Source organism: Malania oleifera, chromosome 13 (genome assembly GCF_029873635.1).
Source record: "Malania oleifera isolate guangnan ecotype guangnan chromosome 13, ASM2987363v1, whole genome shotgun sequence".
Lineage (NCBI taxonomy): Eukaryota > Viridiplantae > Streptophyta > Magnoliopsida > Santalales > Ximeniaceae > Malania > Malania oleifera.
Genome location: NC_080429.1, coordinates 1,480,949 through 1,502,687, shown reverse-complemented (window position 1 = coordinate 1,502,687; position 21,739 = coordinate 1,480,949). Strand labels below are relative to the sequence as shown.

The following is a 21,739-nucleotide window of genomic DNA, read 5'->3' as shown; positions in this document are numbered from 1 at the left end:
TTTATCTTTATTGGGTTCCATCCCTAACACTTGTAAAAAAAAAAAAAAAAATTAATTTAATACTAAAATGATCTAAAACTATAGTCGAAAATGAAATGAAGTGTAAAATGATTTTTAAAACTGTAGTACTTGTAATTTTCGAACACTTATTTCCCCACAAAAAAGGAAAAAATATTATTAAAAATTAGGAATTGAAACCTACAAATGTAACTACAAACATAAAATATAAAACCATCTAATACAAGAAATACAAATATAAACATAAAAACAATAATATAAAATAAAAATAAACCTTCCCAAAAAGGAAAATTAGTTCAATTTTTTTATGTCTTTTTTAAAATCAATTTGACATGAAAAGTCAACGTTTTTAAAAAACTTAAAACAAAGTTAGAATTAGAAAAAAAAATACAAGCAATATTTACTTTCATTCCCTGTAAAAATATCACTTGTCTGTTGGCATGCCAGTTTTGACATAGATGGTTATTCGTGAGTTAATAACTACTTATATACAATTATTTTGCATGTGAGGTTGTAGTGATCTGAAGAATAATAATATTTTTTTATAAGAGAGAGAGAAAAAAAAAATAGATACAAAAACAAAAGGAGGTCGTAGACTTCATCCGCGTTCGTCGACGACATTGCATTTTTGGAGATAATATTAAATAATCAAAATTTCATAAATTTGCCAAGCTTCGTCGATGAACACAGGGTTTCGTTGACGAAGGTTTTCAGAATTTCGTCGACAAACACAGTGTTTCGTCAACGAGAAAGTACCGAGTGGGAGTTTGGGATAGCCTGAATTTTGTCGACGAACACAGGGCTTCGTCGACGAATTTAATGAAGAACTCGTCGACGAGGTGACATGTCTCGTTGACGAGTCTGGCTATATAAATAGTGGAAAGACGGGTTTTTTCTCATTTTCTCTCGCCGCTCTCTCTCTCTCCTACGACTCTCTCTCCTTTCTCTCTTCATTTTCAGCTCCACCAGTCGTCGGATCGACGATCTGAAGCTACCACGACGCTCCTAGTGTAGTTCTCTATGCATCTATCGGAGCGGATCGTTGGGAAATCAGAGTTGGAAATCATCCCAAATTCAGGGTAAGACATTTTAGTCTCCTTTTGGCCTTGTGGCAGTTAAAGAAAATGTTATAGACGTAGTTCTGGCAAATATTGGTTTCAGGGTATTTTGTAGGAGGCCCTGCGGGTATCAGGCTAGAATACAGTAGAGGCTTTTCAGAGTTAAGGTAAGGGAAATATGCTATGCTAGGATATTTTTAAATATTATGCAGTTTATGTATTTACGAAAATTATGTATTTTAGTATAGTGTGGCATGTGATTATGTATATGGTACGGGGATATGTTTATGAATTTAGTTTCATGATTTTACGAGTTTCAGTATTATGATTATACGAATTTCAGTATCATGATTTTATGGATTTCAGTACCATGATTTTATGATATTTTAGTACCATGATTATACGAATTCTAGTATTACGAATATGCAGTTCTATGTTATGATTATTCAGATTTTAGTACGTTACGCAGTATTATGTTTATTTCAGTACTTCAGAATCATGGTAAATCAGATAGACATGTATATAGAAATATGTATTATACAATATCAAACCCTGTTGGACTTGCAGCTACAGAGTACGGTACCGTTACTACAGATACTATGTTACTTTATGAGTGCAACCACCTATTCAGATATACATGGTACGGTCGACCACCTAGGCCCTTGAAGAGATTAGGCTCCTCATCCAGATATGGGTTGAGGTGGGCAGGTCGACTGACGGAGTTCAGTGATTTATTCCTAGTTGGCCAGCCAGGGTAAATCCAGCCTACGGGCCGCACAATCTCTTCATGAGGGGCATGTCATGACATAGATAGCCACAGGGAATCGTTTCAGTTGCTATTACTTACATATTGATTCACAGAATCAGGGATCCTACTATATACATTATAAGTATTTTGAGTTATAACTATAATACTGATATGTTAAGCAATAGGGAAAAGGGGTGGTGTGCTTTATTATTTGTATTGTACTTTTGTACTCAGTTATCCATGTTTATATGAAACAGATTTCATGATATATAGTAGCTCATTTGTCACACACTAGTAATAACATATTTTCTCTTATTAAGCGTTGGCTCATCCCAATGTTGAAATATTTTTCAAGTGATTTAGGTAGGCAGCAGATCAGGCCCGCAAATAGAAGGGCTTCAGTAGTGCCCTGACAGAGAGTGAGTATCATTTTTGGGAGCATTTTTGTATTGCCCTAACTAGTTGAGGGCATTTTTGGGAATACAGTTATGTTGTATATATTGCAAAACATTTCAGAACTCTGGTATTGTATGTAATGGTTTAGGTTTTGTTTATATGATTATGTTTCTCGCTGCTTAGGATAATGTTATGGTATCAGAGTATGATAATTATTACAGTGGAAAAAAAAAATCAATTTATTAAGCAGGTCGTTATAGAGGTTGTATGTGATCATAATTGTTTTGGTCATGACTATCAGTTGGTTTTTTCACATTTTATAGAGTTGAATTGCTATTTACATTTTATCATATGATTTGCACGTGAATAAATTGTTCAGAGCAATACAATGTAGAATAACACAAAGCTGCGCATAACTATAAAGTTACACGGAAATACGAGCAATGTAGGACAAAACACGCAACACAACACAAAGTAGATTGCGCCAAGCACCGCAAGGTAGCGTAGAGATGAGTTGCATCAAGCAAAGCAAAAAAACTGTAGAACAATGTGCGTCAACAGAACTATGCATCGTAGGGTTGTGCAAAGCAGACCTGCTCCTCACGTGATTTGCACGTGGGCAAGCTACGCAAAGTTAACCTGTTATTCCAAGTCTTCCATATGACTTGCACGTGGGCGAGTTACCTATGTCCGACCTGCTCTTCCCCGTGACCTTCACATGAGTGAGCTGCATAAGACATCTATTTTGCCAACTTTCAATGTGACTTGCACTTGGACGCACTACTTAGAGCAGATATGCTCCCGTGAGTCTTTGATTTTATCTTTACTAAATTTCATCTCTAACACTTGTAAAATTAAAATAAAACTAAAAAAATAATTGTATACAAAAAATGATATAAAACTAAAGTCGAAATCAAATGAAGTCCAAAATGATTTTTAAAACTTTAATACTCTTTGTAATTTTCGAACACTTATCTCCCCACAAAAAAAGAAGAAAATATAATTAAAAATTAGGAATAGAAATGTACAAACGTAAATGAAAATATAAGATCAACTAATACAAGAAATACAAATATAAACATAAAAACAAGAATATAAAATAAAAATGAGTTATATTTGTAAAATCAAATTGGCATAAAAAGTCAAAGTTATTAAAAACCTAAAATAAAGATAGAACTAGAAAAAAATACAAACAATATTTACCATCACAAACTTAATTATTACGGATCGAGGTGTTAAAATCAAGATTCAAATTTAACCTATTTTTTGATTTTTTAATAATGTTTTGACAACCATACTCGATTAGCTTGCTCTCCTTTTAGAGGTTGCTCTCCTGAGACTTTGGGTAGAGGTTGGAGCATACAATTCACAATCCAGTAGAATTCTAGCATCCCTACGCTACGTATAGTATACGCCCCGCCAGGGCGCGTGAAAAGATTACTCCTTCTCCCTGAAAGTGCCCTATAAATGGCGGGAGCCTCTTTTTTTCCCCAAGTTTCCCACACCCAATCATCTCTCTCTCTCTCTCTCTCTCTCACTTCTTCCTTTTCCCGTTCTTCCTTTCGCTGTGTCGTCAACGTTTTGCTTTTCACTAGCCCAATCTCTCAAAACCCTTCAATCCCCAAAACCTCCTCAATCTGCGCCACAAATATCAGCACCAGGTGAAATCGTTCTTCCGCCATTAACATCATTTCAGTTTCAGTCTCCCATTCGAGTTTATTAACCATAAGTATCTCCAATTCTAGGGTTTTTGTTTTTGTCTCTTTCGCTCTCCGAGCTCTAGGGTTTGTAGATTGGAGAGGGGGAGTGAGTTGGAGCAGCGCCGGAGCGTTTCGAGTCCATGGAGGCTGCGGCCGGTGTCGCCGCCGGACGCGGCGTTTCTCTGCCGATGCCGACTTCCCGCAAAGAGTGGCGCGTCGTTTCTGAGCATCAATCGGTTCAAAATGCCGGGGACGAGGTAATGCTTCAGTTCAATCGAGTAACATTGCTTGCGTTTGATCTATTACCTAGGTTTTTGCCCCCGCTCGGAAGTTGGTCTTATACTGTTTGTCGTTATCGGCATAACTCGTACTTTAGTTAAATCGAACAACGCTGCGTACATTTGAGATTGTTGCGTTTTGTTTTGGTCATAGTTGATGTAATTTCTGATGTTTAGGATTTGGAGTGTTCGAAGTTTGGGCAATCAGATGAGAGAACGATATACGAGGTAACAACTGTGGTATAGAATTTGATCGTTGTTAGGTGGATTATATTATACAGTGTGAAGTTGATTTGGTGGTTTTTAAGGTGCAGCAGGGACGCGAGCCGCTTGATGTTGACTTCTGTTCCATCACGATGGACGGGAGCTTAGACATTAACATTCTTCAGCAGAGACTTCATGGTGTTGTGAGGCAAAGAGAGGAGTTGCAGCAGGTGGAGATTGAGCTTAGGGCTCGGGTCATTGCCAGATCAGAGATTCTGGAAATGCAGAACAGCTATGACGCACAAATCAAAGAGCACACTAATGCAAACGTAAAGCTTCAGGTCTGTATTTGAAATGCTATTGTTGGGAAGCTAATATTTTATTAACCTGCTTGTTTGTGGCATGTAGCATTTATGTGAGATTACTTGGTTGGACAGGACCGATTGCGCGAGTGTGAACAGACCATACATGAGTTGGAGAGAAAAATGGAGGAGAAAGAGAGGGAGCTGCATGATATCAAACTAGCCAATGAAGCGGTTTGTTATCATTTTGCTTATTTTGAAGCGGCTCTTTTTGGTCTTGCAGTGTTTACTTTTTGATTATCTGTGGTGACTATAAGCTCTCTTGGTTTAGGCTTGGGCAAAAGAGGACCTTCTTAGAGAACAAAACAAGGAACTGGCAACCTTCCGGTACATGCTACTGTCTTATAGATTGTGGTTGTTTTTACTGTAATTATTGTATCCCAAGTCTTGATGTACTTAATTGAGATAGGTTTACACTATGGGCCCTTGCTTTGGGTTAGATAAATGAATTTTGACCTGGTTATGCATAAAAATGCGCCTGATTTCTGTTCTCTCTCTCTCTCTCTCTCTTCTCTCTGTTTGGTGTGTGTTATGTTAACATGTATCTGTCTACGGCACATTCGTTATATGCATGCATTGATTAAGAATTTTGGAGGTTTGGAACTTAGGAACAAATTTGAAATTTAAGTACTTTTTTTGCAGAAGAGAGCGTGATAATTCTGAAGCTGAAAGGGCTCAACATCTTAAGCAAATACATGACCTTCAAGAGCACTTTCAAGAAAAAGACAGGCAATTTATTGAGTTGCAGGAACAGGTGTGTGCGCATGCTTGTCCCTGAGGTGATGTTTGTCATTTGTTTTATCTCAATATTTTCATTGTGCTTAAAAAAATTGCCATGTGTAATTGTGATATATTTGAGTCATATGACTGAAGACCTGTTTAGCATGAGAAGATTGGGTGGGACCACTTTGAACCATTTTAAAGGAATTCAATAGTTTGGAGCTCATGAAAAATGGCCTTTTTATTCTGTTTGCTAGCACAACAGTTCTGGTAATTTACTGTTTTCAATCCCATTTCTGGTTCAGTGTCTGTTACTTTCTGTTTTCCTAGGCATTTCTGGTATATGCTTATATAGAGAAAAATGATGCCAATATTTAATTTGGGTTATTGTACGTTACCAGCGCGTATAAAATAGTTCAGCAGCAAGAGAATTTTTACGTTGTTTTCATTGCTCTTTTTCCAAAGAAATGCTTATATTTGCTCTACAGTTGGCATTTTTCAACTCATCATCTTTGGAATATGGTTTAGGATGTACACTAATCTTCATCACATTTTTCAGAATAGGGTTGCTCAGGAAACCCTTCTGTTTAAGGATGAACAGTTAAGGGAGGCCCAAGCATGGATTTCGCGTGTTCAGGAGGTGGATGCCTTGCAATCAACTACAAATCATTCATTGCAAGCTGAATTGCGGGAACGTACAGAACAATATCATCAGCTCTGGCTTGGTTGTCAAAGACAGGTTTATTTGCTTTCCATTTTATATTTGCTTTTGTATCCCGTTCCTTTTCATTTTATCTAGCAGGGATTGCCTTTTCAATTTTGTTGATGCTTTTGAAATAATTCTAAGAGTTCTTTTAGTCGATGAATGTTGATATATGTGAGCTTCATCTAGTCCTGTGCAATATGGTTCATTTTCTGCATGTTTAGTCGACTTGTGTCTGTAGTTTTACATTTTCTATTGTTTGTAGTTTGGTTGTTTTATGCTGGATAGGTTGACTTCTTGTTTTTATTTTTCTTATTTTTTATTTTTCATTTATTGTAGTTTGCAGAAATGGAGAGACTTCATTTGCATACACTTCAACAACTTCAACTTGAGTTGGCTGAGGCAAGGGAGAGGAGTGGAACTTACAATGATGAGTCACATGTAAGCCAATCAAGTTCAAAAGACGTGTCTCAATTTGGACAGAACAATGGAAGCCAACTGGAGATGAATGTGGGCAGCACGTCAAGTGGAAATTCTGGGGTCTTGCCCAATGGGACTGCAGGCAATATTTCATCATTTGTTTCAGCCAGCAATGCATCAACCCAGGTAGGACTTGTGGTCAGTATCATAATTATTCTTAATGAGGATTGGATTTTGTTGATTTTTGTTTCGGCAACACACTTCATTATTGCTCATTATAGTAGCATGTTATGGTAAGTGCATGCTCTATTGGATACATGTGTATAACTAGCATAGCCACTAGTTAACATGGTGGATTGTGTGTGTATACAACCTTACTGGTCCCAACTTTTTTTGAGACCCTGTATTGCAGTTGGTTTCTCTTTGACTCTGTTTTGGACATGGGTGGCATTCCCTTGGTGCCCTTTGACGAATTATATATTTCCTGAATTTTCTTTTTTTATCCCAGAGGCCTGAATAATGAAGATGCATAACTGATGACATTAATCTATGTGTTGCATTGCAGCTCTATTTAGTTGTAGTGTACTGTATTTGTTGTGTGTTGTTATAGTAATAAATAATATGCTTTTTTTATAAGAAAATTTTATGCTATTTATTTAGTTTATTATTGTTTGCATACAATATATCATTTTAGCTCTTTGAGGAGGGACGAGCCATAGAGCCTTTGATTGTGAAGAGTTACCTCTCTTAAACATTGAAGGAAAGATGGCTGAAAACTCTATTTTGGGGGAAACGATCTTTATTTCTGATATTTGAATGTTCTAATTCTTGTAGGATAGCTCAAGGTGATGGGCTTGCCTTCGATATGTGTAATTTTTTTTTCCTTTATTGGTAGCTCTTGGCATCCATTTTCTGATAGAATTTGGCACTTTGATCCTTTTATAAAATTTCTCTTGTATATCTACTGAAAAATGGTTTCCCAGTTCAATATTCCATGTTATGTTCACAATTCTGATATTCATAGTGGGAAATAGAATTTCATTTGACTGTAAAAATATAAGGGGCCTAGAAACACAAAAGTAACATGAACATGCAGAACTAGTCTTATTAGTCCATGACATAATTGTGTCCAGAAGTGAAATGGATCACACAGTGTCTGTGGAAAGAAATTATACAGCATGAATTATAGATCTTTTATATCTATATTTAAAAAATAATAACACTGTTTCTTTGGTCCTGATAAGTTAAAAATGGTGACATCTTGTATCTCACATGTTTGAGTTCTTTGAATTATAGTATTTTGATTATTGCACAGTAGCCTCTTAACCCTAATAATTAATAACGTTGTAGGGGAACCAAGTTTGTCACTTTGTCCTATTACTTATTCTAATAATTCCTTGTATCTATTATTTAATAATTTTTGACAAATTTTATGACAGATCTAGCTATTAAAAAGTCTAAATTATTAAACACTGCAAGATATGATATGGTCTACACTAATATATTATTTTATGTGTGAAAGTAAGGGGAATACAAGTTTGAGAATATAAAATCCCTGAAGAACTTAGTTAGGAAGTTTGGTTGCTAAAATTGAGAGCCAGTTGTCAAAATATGATAATACTAGTCAACTAATTGAGGAGCTGACAATGAATAACAAGTCATTAAACCAAAATAATTATATGAGACCATTGATTCATAGGAACTAACGAAAAAAATTATCTTTTAATATTCTTATGATATGTAAGCTGTGATTAGAAATACATTCTCAACACGTGACTCACAATACTTTCTTAATGACATACAGCATATATGAAGTTTTGGAAATTTTTGTATGATGCAATATTATAATGCATCTGTTAGAATACTACTTCACCTAAAAGTTTAAGCTGTTAGGTTGTGGGCCAACAGTGTATATCAAGCCTCACTCCCCTACATGTGCAGTCCAATTGCATGTGGAGAGATAGATAGACAATGAGTAACACTTATTACAAGGAATAAGACGGTTCTTAACAAACAAAAAACAAATGCAACAACAAGACTAGAACCTAGGATCTCCTGGCAACCATAGCTTTGATACCATGTTAGAATACCAGCTTACCTAAAAGCTTAATCTGTAGGTTGTGGGCCGACAAATGCGCATCAAGCCTTAATAGTATCCTATTGGTTTTTTTCTTCTCTACATCTTTTTGCAATTTCTTTTTAAGCATATGATGTAAATAGGCAGTTAATTTAATTTCCTGCCAATAATCTTACACTTGTACGCGTGTTTATTTTTGCATGTTTCCATTGTAGAAAAGGTTTCTGTATGTGAGGCTTATGGCTTGTGCGCTAGGCAATTGGAGTGAACTGTCCATCCTTCTTTAATGTTGCTTATATTTTATATTGATGGTGTGAATGCTATGTCAAGCTGAACATATAGAATGATAGAGTAGAGTAAATTTTGCTTTATCCTATTGTTAAGAGTACATAAATCAATTTGGCTTCATGTTATGCCTCTTTGAGATCATCTGTCAAAGTTCTATCTGACTGATGAAAAGAATGATACAGATTTAAGATTGACTTATCTTCATCCGAAAAATAATGTCTTAAAGAGTGAAGACATTGTTGGGTACATTTTGGAATGCAGTAGCTGTGTTATGAATCAGCTTGATTATGAAGGATGATTTTTTCCTCAATAGAAAGGAACTGTTAATTGTGTAACTGAACCATAATTTATCACTGTTAAGCATTGAACTGCAGTTATGTTTATTTTGGTAGAAAGGAAGAGTGTGAGAATGAAATCGCTATTGTTTTGGGATCTAACAGTTTACAAAGAGAACGATGCGGTTCTAAAGCAAATGACCACGCAGAAGTTGGTGTTGTTTGAACCAACATGGAATAGAAAAGTTCCTGTGGTGAGAATGTGAGATTCAGGAATGATCATTCTTTGTCTGTTCCATATTAGACTATTAGTTGTAAAAGCACTAAAAGTTTTGGATTGTTGCCTTCAATGACAGCCTTTTTATTTTTTTTAAATTGTAAATATCCCAATAATATAGTTATTCCATTCTGTGAACCAATGTTTGCTCCATAGATTTGCTTATCCAAAAAAAGTTCCACAGTTTAAAGAATAATTTTTCTAAATATCCATGTCACTGAACCTAAGATTATGATTTTAAAATGATCATGTTATCATTAAAAATGAGATTATTTGATGTTAAAAGATTGTTTACAAACTACCACAACAACAACAAAACCAAGCCTAAAGTCCCACTAAGTGGGGTCAGCTACATGAATCCTTTTCCATCAATTTACGCATGTTTACAAACTAATCTGCTAAAATTGCCGCCTGCTATATTTGGCTTTAGGGGACAAAAGAAGTGATGTGTTTAACCTTTGGTTTGACAGAAAGTACAATACAAGCTAGAGGCCGAAGAGGATATGGTTTTTACCTTAGTTATTTTTACTTTTTGAGGGGTTGAGGATCTGAAAGTGCCCAATGCCTTGATGCAGGGTTGTCTCCAGCATTACTCCATATGTTATATTACTGCTTGTGAGGCTTCTAGTCCCTGTTTGTCAAGTGTGCATTTTGGATGGGGCTTAATTTTAGGCCCTTTAAGAGAGCAAATTTTAAAATCTTTAGCTGTACATCTAATTATATACCTTGTGGTAATGACCGACCTCTATTGTTAATTCTATTATTTGTTTAGCTTTCAATTTTTCATTTGTTTATTTATGTTTCTTTGGGGAATGATATTTTACTTTTGCCTCAAATGCTAATCGAGTTTAAATTTGTTTTTATCGTTTCTATAACTTCCAAAATTTTCTTATCTTTATTAGACCGATCATGTTCCTGGACTTCCAGTTGCTCCATCATCAATACTTGGGATGCCTACCTACCTGCCTCCTGGGCAGGTGACTGCACTACATCCGTTTGTTATGCATCAACAGGGGGTGTCCCACTCTGTGCCACCCCATGTTTCTCAGTCTCATGCCAGCCACTTCCACTCAGTTCCAGCTATTTCATCCCTCCAACATTGGCAGAATCAGCAGGTACTATCCACTAACAGAAAGTTTTCTTCGTTTTTCCTTGTTAAGCATTGCTCATAGTATTTGTTTATATTTTTGCACCCTTGTTCTTGTCCTCTTGCAGGGTGTACCAGAAGCTTCACAAATGTCAACTCACGACCAATATCCACCATCACAAAGTGAACAAAAACTATTGAAGTCAGATTCTAATTATGAATATGAAATGCCTGTAAATGGGCAATCTCTTCGTCCAGACTATTTGGAGGTTCATATCAGCCAAGGAGTGGGGCCTGATTCTGTTGTCACATCATCAACTGAGGAAGCACAGGTATTGTAGCGTATGATGTTGCAGTTCAAAGTACCGGAGTATGAATTCTTCCTTGTATTTTGATGACCGATGCGCTCTATTCAGGTTCATGAGTCTATTGATAAAAGCTTCTTGGTTGCCCCACAACCTCAGCAGAGCTTGCAGCAAATTTCTTCCCAATTCCATGAAGCTTTACGATTGGACTCTCTTGAACAAAATAGTGAGACCAAGGTTTGTGATTATTGCTGGACCTTTTTTTTTTTTAATTTGGGTTTGTCTTGGATCCTGGTGGATCCATTTTGCTTCTGGTGATTCTGGAGTTCCTGAAAGCAGATTGTTACTATGGTAGTAATCAAGCTGATTTTTTAAATTTTCACTGCCTCAGGAGAAGAATGCCATCAAAATGACGAATCATGGACTAGAGCCTACAGAGCAACTGAGTTCTGCTTCCAGCACATCACTGTCTGATGCTCTTAACCATCCAGCTAATTTTGGTGAAACCACAATAAGCAGTGCTGCTGCTGCAGTTTTTCCTGAAGCATTTGTCTCAATTGGACAGACAAATACAGTAACAGTTGGGAAGGGTCCAGAGGCAGCTCTTCTTGATGAACAAGCACTTTTGGCTTGCATAGTTCGTACAATTCCTCCTGGATCGGGTGGGAGAATTCGGATTAGCTCAACGGTTAGTGCATTTATAAAAATTAAATCTGATCCTTTTAGCTATGGTTTTATCTTACATTTTTTTCCCAAGCCTGGTTTAATTGATGATATATTTTATGTTGTCAACTTCAGCTGCCAAATAGGCTTGGCAAAATGCTTGCACCTTTGCATTGGCATGATTACAAGAGGAAATATGGAAAGCTTGATGACTTTGTGACTGGTCACCCTGAAGTAATTCTTCTGGAATTATAGTTTTTTATTATTTATATTTGTATATTATACATTTCCTTATTCATTGCATATGTAAATTATCTCCTGAGATCTCATCTTGCAATTTCAGTTATTTGTAATTGAAGGGGATTACATTCAGCTTCGAGAAGGTGCACAAGAAACCATAGCAGCTACAGCTGCTGTTGCAAAAGTTGCTGCAGCTGCTGCAGTTTCATCTCCTTACTCGTCATTGTTGCCATCTGTTGCTGTTACTCCCATGGCACAGTCTCACCGACTGAAGAAGGTTCCATCCATTGATTCCAAATATGCAAAGGCTGAGAAAACTGCTCCTAAGGAGTATGCAGCTGCCACTCCTGCAAATGCAACTGACAGCGTTTTAAGGCTGTCCATGCAGAATCAGCATTCTAATGGTGTTTGTGTTAAAGTTGCTGGTAATTTCTCAAATATAAAAATCTTGAGCAAACCTAAAGATGCTTTGGAATTGAATGGTTCTGAAGTAAAGCCTGGCCAGTCATCTGCACTCATGACTGTTGGAAATGGAGCAAATGCTGATAAGTTGGTTTCTGGGAGTCCTCAAAACAGAGGGTTAAGTAATGGCAGGCATGCTTCAAATTTTTCCAGCAAACAACCGGGCAGGTATTGTCAAATGATCTTTATCATGCACTGAAAATACATTCTTATGACCATGTCTACAGTCAAATAAAAGCTGATGGAACTTAATATGTATATTGACAGGACAACTGGACCTGCAGGAGCTTCTAGAAGATAGTAAGTCAGTGAACTTTATTATGGATTTGAAAATATATTTATGCTGTGTTTGGGAGCATGGAGTTTTGGCCTTGAATTTGTGTGGATTTAGACAATCTACAATACAAACTTTGTTTTTCTAAAAGATGATACAAAATTTGCTGAAATTCATACAATTTCAAATTTGAGATTCAAATTTCATGCTCCAAACATAGTATTATGTATTATTTTCTGTGAATTTTGGATTTATAAGTTGCGTCATCCTGTGGAAGTCTTTTGCAAGTTGTGATGATCAGAACAAATGGTAGAATATAGTACAGGCATGCTCGTGTTCCAAAACCGAGTTTTCTTATTGTATCTTGTGATTATGAATGATATCAAGTATTTTTGTTTTTTTAAAATGAAACCCAGCCAAAATTTACAGATATCCTATAGGCCCATTGGCCAAGGGAGAAGTTATCTTTACAAACCAAAGATGACATCCCAACCACTTTTGCTTTGGATACCCACTAAGGACCTCTTCAACAAGCCCCTCCATAATCACCCAAGCCTGGGCCTGGTGCACAGAATGCCTTCTTGATTTGATGCCCATAATGCATTAAGGATAGATGCTTCATGCTTCCTCGTCTAAGCACAATGCCTGTGGCAGCTTCTCCAGAAGGGGACAATGCCGCATAGCAACAAATTAAGTTTGAAAAAGCCTGGCCAATGGTCCTTATTCCTGCTGCAATAGGTCTTCTTCTGCAGCCTTCAAAATCCCAAATAGAAATTCAATTTAATATCAAATTGATTAAGAGTGAAGGAAGCTTCCTGGATACCGTAGAGATGCCTGAATTGTTTTCCTTTAAACAAGCATTTGTTCGTCCATTTCCAAACACGCCAGCAAAAGCTAGCTAAGATTTTAAGGTTTATCAGTTTATCATTTAAACTCCAATTATTCAGCAAAGAACAGAAATTCCCATAAACCAGGAGCTCACCCAAATTTTGTTTGACGAGGAGACACAAACCAGATTGGCAGGGCTAATGAACGTTTAGGAATAGATGATATATGTTCTCAGAATCTCAAATGCAAGAACACATGAATTGCATTCAATCCTATCAATTTTTTTAATGTGAAATGATGTGAAGTGGAAATAATGTGCTTTATATACAATGGATGATGATGTGCTAGGAAGTTGCATTTTGAGGTAGCTCGCAATTTCATCAATCTTTTAGTCTAGTTGTTGAAGATATATTTTGATTATATTATATTACACACAAGATTTATAAATGTTTATGTAGTCTGCGTAAACCATTAGGATAATGCTTCCTTTTTGTTTACCAAGGACTGGCACGTATTGTTCTACTATTGATTTGCTCTGGTCATTTTTTATAATGTTTATTTGGTTGGCAGGAAAGAGTCTGGATTCTGTTGGATAATTTTGCTATGACGAGTCTGCACCAATGTGCAGCATGTAAGCGTATAAATATGAGGATAGATATCATGAAGCGGTCTGAAGAGGAAGGTGGCGTGGTTAAAATGTCCAGCAATATTTTGTATCGTTATAGAATTCTCTGATTGAAATGTCCAGCAATATTTTGCATTGATATAGAATTCTCTGATTGGAATCACCAGCTGATTTATTTTTCGTTTTATTGTTTTACTGCAAAAAAAATTGTTAATTTTCCAGTGTTATTATACTCCAGACAGACTGTAATTCAATTTGCTGCAGTGATTTTTGCATCTGTGCATTGAATAGCTTCCTTATAACATCCCAACAGTTGTTTTGAATGGGCTAAAATCTCACTTAAATACCCTATGCTATAATTTTCATCTTAGTTCAATGCCAAATGCAGCTTGATGTATGATGATGTTGTGGTATTAGTTTATGGTTCAAACTTTTGTTTTTGCCTTTTTTTTATTTTTTTTTCGTATGGAGGATTTTGTGAGGAAAAAAGTGCAGAATAAAAGGTAAAGGGTGATCCTGTGAATTACCAGTGCTCGGTATCAAAATATTTATTACATTACAGGTTAAGATGAGCAAAACAAAAATTGTATATTGCTTTTTACTATGTATTTAGCTATTTTAAAATTTTGGATATCCTGAATCTGAGGGTCATTCCGTTGAGCTGCTTACATTTGTTTAAAAGTGAAAGTGGGAATGGCTGATGTTCGGGTTCTGGCCCGCTAGTCTGTATTTGAAAAAACCCAAAAAGCACCCTTCCGCGCATTATTTATTAAAAAAATTTTGTACTACGACTCGTTATTCTATATTTAAAAAACACAGTTTGAATGAAAAAGTAATCTAATGAAACCATTCTAGATGTGAAAGTAACTTGTTTATCTTAAAAATCGTTTGAGATGACGTGATAAAAGTCCAATTATACACAGAATTTTGAGTCAACTTTCTTTTTTGAATGATTTTTTTTCCCCCAAGTGACCGAAGTCATTAGTTTCGCAAGCCATTCCAAAGTCCAGGGAGTCAACGGAGGCAGAATATCACTCGAGATTCCCTCCTTGTATGATGCCCTGGCACTTGGTCCACTACAGAATAGCGATAGCGCGAGTGAAGATGCCAGGTGGAAGTGCCGAAGTGGGAATGTTTCCTCCTCCCCCAATGATGAGGTAGGAACATTTCTATTTCGTAACACTCCACACAGAATTTACCATTTGTGGGATTTAGACTCACTCGTACGCAACTATGAATTTGAACAAATCATGCTCATGCTCCCAAACATAACCAAAGAACATTCTTCCAAGATACACACTAGCAATTTCACCAACACACTTTTAATGTCAAATTAGGTTCCCAGCCTCCGAGATTTGGTAACTTAAAAGCATTGTAACAACAGACTGATGTGCCTAAGGCGAATCCCGATACAACAGACCTCCTTGTAAGTGTGTGTTTGGAACAATGGAAACAAAACAACCGAGACAACCACCGCTCTGCCAAATGATCTGCATTCATACTGTTTTCCCGCCACATTTTATTTCCACAAGGAATAATTTTCTTAGCGAGGAAAATTAAAGGACAAATTCAGTAAGAATTTTTCTTATAAATATGATATGCATCCACAGGTCGCTTACAAAATTTAAATGCCAAAACGAAAAGGTTGGAAAGGGAAAACAAAAATGGTATTCTCTATAATCAGCAATGCCTATTCCAATTCTTTTAATTGATGAAAAAGATCATCCCAGGAGGGCCTATCATTCCAACACCTACACTACAGTGAGAAAGGAGAAGGATGTTACTTGACTGACTGTTCACAGGTATCAAGTTAGCAGTTTATCAGTGTTCAATAAATCCTACTCACTATAAACGCCTCGAGGAATCAACGAGTTAGCAATACCTGAAATTTACGGTCCAAAACTCAACCTCCCCTGTCCATCAACTGAACCAGCCTCCGAGCCATCTTGCTTGCTTCCTCGAGCATCCATGAATTTCCCTGAACTGCCAGGTCCAGTTAGCATGGCCTGTTGCATCGCATTCACGGCACCGGGTCTCATGCCCATGAGCCCTTGAAGGGGCGACTGTTGCTGGAACTGGGGTAGGTGCTGCTGATCTCGAATCTGAGGCACAGCATTAAACTGGAATGGTGACTTTGGAGGGAAGCCACCTGCTTGCTGTGAAGGTGGTGCAGGTGTAGGATGCTGCATGCTATGCCCTTGTTGTGTAGCAGAAGAATGCAGGGGCATCTGTAATTTGCAAACAAGTGAGCAGGAAGTTTTAATTCCAAGTAAGTGTTAGTAGGTGTTCATCAGTTGTCACCTGAGAAGGGGGCATCGATGTGGGTGGTTGTGCATCAGCAATTGCTGCAAGATACATTAGGTTCTTCTGAAGCTGGCTTTGATACCTGAAACATTTGAAATTTCATGGGTACCTTACATGGAGAAATCACATGAAAAGGTAAATGAGGTTGACAACCCTTACAACTATAAGCCAACATCAAGAGGACGATAAGCCAATGTGGATGTATAAATGCTTTCCTCAAATCAAAGCCCGTGAGAAATTAAGGGAAGCAATAATGATACTATCTAGACAATTTTTTGTTGATAGAAAAATCAGTTATTATGAAGAATGTAAGAAATTTGACTTATAAGAAAAATAAACTAATCTAATACGGAAGCAAAATTAAGCTAACAAAGCCAACCAATCACGATGGACATCTGAAAAAGTGATACTGCCAAAACACCTTATATTCAATAGATTCCATAAGACCAAATTTGAATAGAAATAACCTGCTGCTAGTTAAATGTCAATGTCACCACCACCATCTTCATCATCATCTACAATAACCATCTTTTCTTCCACCTACACTTAATGCTTACCATCATCTTTAATCACTTCAATATCTCCCTCCTCAATTGCTTTTCTTCCATTCATGCATGTCATCATTTAAGTTTCTAGTCCCATAAATTAAAAATAAATATAATTCATCATACAGGTATATCTTATCAGAGAGAGAGAGTTGAGGAGAAACTGAGTGGTGGTGGACTAAAATTAAGTTCTTGGTACAATTGAGGAGCAACTGAGTTCATGGTACAAAATGACTCCTATAAATTCATCATACAGGTTGTAAAAGATTGATACTAGAGGCTTAAACTTGAAATCAACTTTGGTTATCACAAAGGTCTAAACTCAAGGAATGCTATAAAATCATAAACCATAAAGTTTTATTAGCTGAATTTTATAGTGAAATTTTATTGAAGCTCATGGACACGCAAAACCTACAAACCATCCTTTCACCAGACTGATCAACATGTGCTGCCTGCTCACGATTATTTCAGAAACAGGATAAAAACAGAATAGGGGAAGGGAATGCTCAGAGCTGGCATCCATCTTATGTCAAGAAGTATACAGCAATGTTACAAAACTGAACTACTCACAAAATTGGAAAAGAGACTGGTTCAGTGGTTCAACTATCGGGTCCTCCAGAAACAGGAAAATTGCATGGAAAATCATGGAAATTTAAATATATATATATATATTAACACTTTCTTTCCAACAATTTTCAAGACAACAATCCTTCCCAAGTTTGAATCTTATTTTCCATTTTACTTACCTGAAGAAGAAGAGAAACTCTTTCCAGGGCAACAATGAGGATCCAATACACTAATATACATTGGAGAGAGTCAAAAGGTATTAACAATGAAAACAAAAGTACATGTGCAGTCCAACGTAGAGCAGCAATCCTCCAATGACACTCCAAACCACTCAAGGGCAGGAGAAAGGAGCTTAGAATTTCTTGTTTTGTTAACTGGTGGCTCCACATTAATGCATTTGGTTTATCAGATACAAGTCAAATTTTCATAAAGTAATCTACTGATTTCAAAATTTTAATTATTTTAATTTTTGGTGGTTGTTGAGAAGCAATTAATCAACTTATAAAGTAAAAAACAAGTGAACACAGATATTTGGGGAAAAAAATACCTCAAAAAAGAAAGCACAAGCAAGAAAGTGGCATACTGATGCGATTGCTAGACAACACATGCATGTTCCGTGGTTCTAAAGTAATAGAAAACAAAAAAGACTCATTGTGTGTGTGTGTGAGAGAGAGAGAGAGAGAGAGAGAGAGAGGTTCTGGAACTGGATAACCAAAGACCCAACTATTTCACTTTCCAGAACACAGCACATATAACATACTGTTCGCATTGATTAATATATCATGAAGCTCCTTACTCAGATTAATTTGTGTTCAGGGGAGACAGATTGAATGAAAATTGATACACGACAAAAAAGATAAAAAAAAAAAATTCGGATTTTTATTTAAATATAGAATTTTCCAATTTCTCAGAACTTCGACTAGTTCAAATCTGAGCGGCATTTCAAAAAATGAAGTGTTTCTTAGTTTTTTTTGGGAGGTTTACAAACAATGTCTACAAATTGAAACAACTAAAGCTGTGGAAATCTATCTAAGAGTTCTACATTGTTCTAATGAAAAACCTATTTGGATTCTGTGATTATTGTAAGAACCACACTCATCATCTAGGAATTAAAATAAATGTATTTTTTTTTTTTTATAAAAAGAAGTATATCAAAAGAGATAAAAAGATATAAAAAGGGCAGAAAGAGGCATCCACCCTAGACAAAGCAAAGGAATGAACCAAAAACAAGTGCATTTTATTCTGAAGAAGAAATTCCTCAATATTAAATAAAGAAAAGAAAACCAATCTTCATTGCATAAGAACATAAAACAAGTTGTTAAGATGGATGATTTTAGTGGCAAATAAATTCCAGGAAAATTATCTTTTCCTCATATTATTTCAAAATAATAAATAATATTTGACCATTATAAGTGTACACCCTTATACAGCTATGCCAATTCTTTTCCACCAACTCTATTTCATTATGTCATAGTTTGCCATGTTCTATCTTATGGCCTTGCTCCACAATTTTTCTTTCTTCAAATGGAACCAATCAATCATTTTGGACATGAAATCACCACAACTTTTCAGCCCGATCTATCTCTCTCTTTCCTTTCCCCCCCCCCCCCCCTCTTTCGAGTAATTATTGGCACTATGGCTTGCATTTGAGTAAACAGATTCATTGGTTTCTGAATCTACTATTTTTCGTCATGCCATTAATATCAAGAACTCGTACCAGCAACTCATTTTAAGGTATTTGTTTGGTGGCAAGTTGATAACATTGTTCCTTGTATTTCAATCATACGTTATACTAAAAACAGAAATTCATATTTGGCTTAAAAAAAACTCTTTAGACCTCCCGTTCTTTGTGAATCTAGAATCTTCTTAGTTCTTCCATTACTGAACATTTTTACAATTATTTCACCAACTGTTGCAGTGTTCACCATATGTTCTCTTAGAATGTAATTCCTGGCCAAACAGAAGCCCTAGAGACTGAATAGAGAAAAGCAGCCAAGAAACATAAGATTAGCCCTTGAATTGAAACAGTCAAACCATCACTTGATGCCTTGTTGGCTTACTCTTAAGATATACGTTTCCAAATAAATTACCCACAAATAGTTCCATCTAATAAATATTCTCACACTCAATTAAAGATGTAATGCAGCAAAATACTTGCATAGAATGGGACAAACAGACAAATATACTACAAATATTTGTTTTCATGAACTACAATTAGCCAAAAGCTCTAGTTGGATTAAGAATATTGTGAGAGATAAGGAAAAGAAGAGAAAATATGATGAAAATCAATTATTTTCTCCATATTTCAAAATATGATTAAGAATAAAAATTTATTCAAGTATGATTGAAAATTAAGAAAAATAAAAGGGCAATGGTATGTAATATAAAATTTTGTTCATTGTTCCATTGATGTGTGTACTTTGTTTTTTTTTTTTCTTTTTCCTTGATTACCAAACAAGAAAAAGCCGGTCACTCATATTTAGCTTTCCTTCAAGTTTTTCAAGTTCTAAGTGGAGCTTAAATGTTCTGTTCACAGTAAAATCTGAAAAAGATAAAAAGGGCGACACATTTATCAATTAATAAGAAAAAAGATAACCAACTTACATGGTACACTCTGAAAATTTTCCTACGTTCTGACTTTCCAGTATAGCTAGAATCAGCCTTTTGTTCTCGTCCAGTAACTGCATTAAGCATGAGAAATGCCTTCAAATAATTACAACATTTCTTTAACAAAATAAAGAGCATAGTTCAGATTTCTGGCACCAGATTTAATAAAGTCAAATAAACAATTGTGTGCAGAACATGTTCCTCACTGCCTCCGCCATTATCCAATCCTATGTTAAATATTTTGCGCCATCAAAATTCAAAGTCCCAAAACCCCGCCCCACCCCCACCCCCACCCCCACCCCCAACCACCAAACCATCAATGCGAAAAAAAAAGAGAAGTAAAAAGGCAAGCCCATTAAAGTTCAAAGCCACTAATTATTAAGCGATCAGCGAATTACTTCATTCATTGATTTTTACAACACAACCGAATATCCCAACACCAGATTATTATATGAAAACCAACCATTCAAAAGAATCAACCTCATTTATGGAAGTATTAAGCGTGTAAATCATGTACAAACCAGACCCACTTAAAGAATCGAACTCAAAGCACATCGTGTAATACTGAATTAAAATGCTGGCATTCTGATAGCAATAATCTGAATGACATTTAAGAACGCGCGCCATAGATGCACATACACATTCATATACATGTATTTATGCATGCGGCACGATGCATTAGGGATGTGTGCGCAGACAATAAAAATAAAACCCTAGAAACAAAAAAAAAAACCAAAAAGAGACCTTCTGAATCTGCTCGGTAGTGATGGCCTGCTGAGCGAACGAAGGCGGAATGTTGGTCATCTGCGGTGACTGCTGCATCGTCAGATGAATTTGGGTCCCAGCTTCCGCTACTCAGACCACAAAAACAAAAATTTTAAACGCCCTATCCAAAACCCTAACCCTAGAACTTCAGAGGAGGATGCGATGGCCCCGCCTCGCCGAGAGACTGTTCTATAGAGAGAGAGAGTGGCGCAGACTCTGACGAGTACAGTATCGAGTGGAGACTAAGAAATGATGATGGCAAGGCACTTGTTCAAATACAAGGTCACCAATTACGACGCCGTTTAAAAGACAGCTGTAATCACAAACCCACGTGGAAAACGACGTCGTTTCTACGGGAAAGCCTATAATGTGCTGGTCCGCTAATAAATTTTTGACCGCTAATTTCAATATATTTGTTTAAACTTGTTATTGAATTAATTGAACTTGAGTATTAATTTTAATTTTAAAACAAATTTATTTTATGAATTTATCAATAAAAGTATACACTTCTTTTTAAATAAAACAATATTGTAAAATACAAATATTTTATCTTTCAAAAAAAGAGAGACTTCGGATCGTTGTAATGTGATAATACGGGAATAAAATGTCAAAACTTATGAAACTTTTTTATTATTTTTAATTTTAAAGAAAGCTTAACAATATTGTTAAATGAGTCTAAAAATTATGTTTAATTTTACTCTTAAATAAAATAATATGTACTTTTTTGAAAAAAAGATGCTCGATAACATATGAATTGTCTAAAATGGTTAAAAGAGCATGAGACTATCACATGTCGTGAACACAAAAGCTATTCAGAAGAATGGTAAAAAAAAACATTAAATTAGTATGCTCATGAATGCTCAAACATGTCGCATTTGTGAAAAATTAAATGAGTTTGTTGACTTTATTCGTAGACATATATATGAGCAAAGATTACTTATGT

The 21,739-nt window shown here is 36.0% G+C and overlaps 2 protein-coding genes across 12 annotated transcripts; one reads left to right on the top strand and one right to left on the bottom strand.

Annotated features, from left to right (window-relative positions):
* The first annotated feature begins 3,712 nt into the window (after positions 1–3,712).
* Positions 3,713–14,331, top strand: LOC131146242 (uncharacterized). 9 transcript variants are annotated; one of them, XM_058095705.1, is made up of 17 exons: positions 3,713–3,881; positions 4,004–4,177; positions 4,376–4,426; positions 4,516–4,743; positions 4,840–4,938; positions 5,036–5,091; positions 5,407–5,518; positions 6,044–6,223; positions 6,527–6,793; positions 10,427–10,639; positions 10,740–10,943; positions 11,028–11,153; positions 11,308–11,604; positions 11,715–11,813; positions 11,923–12,449; positions 12,549–12,581; positions 13,954–14,331. In XM_058095705.1, coding segments are annotated over exons 2-17 (2,610 nt in total). In that variant the 5' UTR covers positions 3,713–3,881; positions 4,004–4,060; the 3' UTR covers positions 13,955–14,331. The 9 variants fall into 9 exon arrangements, with proteins under 9 accessions (XP_057951688.1, XP_057951684.1, XP_057951680.1 ...); XM_058095701.1 differs by having other exon boundaries at positions 4,513–4,743; XM_058095697.1 differs by having other exon boundaries at positions 4,507–4,743.
* A 1,233-nt stretch (positions 14,332–15,564) lies between these two features.
* Positions 15,565–21,047, bottom strand: LOC131146062 (GRF1-interacting factor 2-like). 3 transcript variants are annotated; one of them, XM_058095340.1, is made up of 5 exons: positions 20,776–21,040; positions 20,029–20,105; positions 16,310–16,394; positions 15,891–16,236; positions 15,565–15,764 (listed from the first exon to the last, which is right to left on the bottom strand). In XM_058095340.1, exons 1-4 carry the CDS (start codon positions 20,851–20,853, stop codon positions 15,898–15,900), a joined length of 579 nt encoding a protein of 192 aa, XP_057951323.1. In that variant the 5' UTR covers positions 20,854–21,040; the 3' UTR covers positions 15,565–15,764; positions 15,891–15,897. The 3 variants fall into 3 exon arrangements, with proteins under 3 accessions (XP_057951323.1, XP_057951326.1, XP_057951325.1); XM_058095343.1 differs by having other exon boundaries at positions 15,565–15,759; XM_058095342.1 differs by having other exon boundaries at positions 15,565–16,236; positions 20,776–21,047.
* Positions 21,048–21,739: the final 692 nt, after the last annotated feature.

Coding starts and splice junctions, on each gene's coding strand:
- LOC131146242 (XM_058095697.1), top strand. CDS start 4,061: ATGGAGGCTGCGGCCGGTGTCGCCGCCGGACGCGGCGTTTCTCTGCCG. Junction 5,519..6,043: donor TTATTGAGTTGCAGGAACAG/GTGTGTGCGCAT, acceptor CACATTTTTCAG/AATAGGGTTGCTCAGGAAAC. Junction 12,450..12,548: donor TCCAGCAAACAACCGGGCAG/GTATTGTCAAAT, acceptor GTATATTGACAG/GACAACTGGACCTGCAGGAG.
- LOC131146062 (XM_058095342.1), bottom strand. CDS start 20,853: ATGCAGCAGTCACCGCAGATGACCAACATTCCGCCTTCGTTCGCTCAG. Junction 16,395..20,028: donor AAATTTTCAGAGTGTACCAT/GTAAGTTGGTTA, acceptor CAAATGTTTCAG/GTATCAAAGCCAGCTTCAGA. Junction 16,237..16,309: donor CATCGATGCCCCCTTCTCAG/GTGACAACTGAT, acceptor TGCAAATTACAG/ATGCCCCTGCATTCTTCTGC.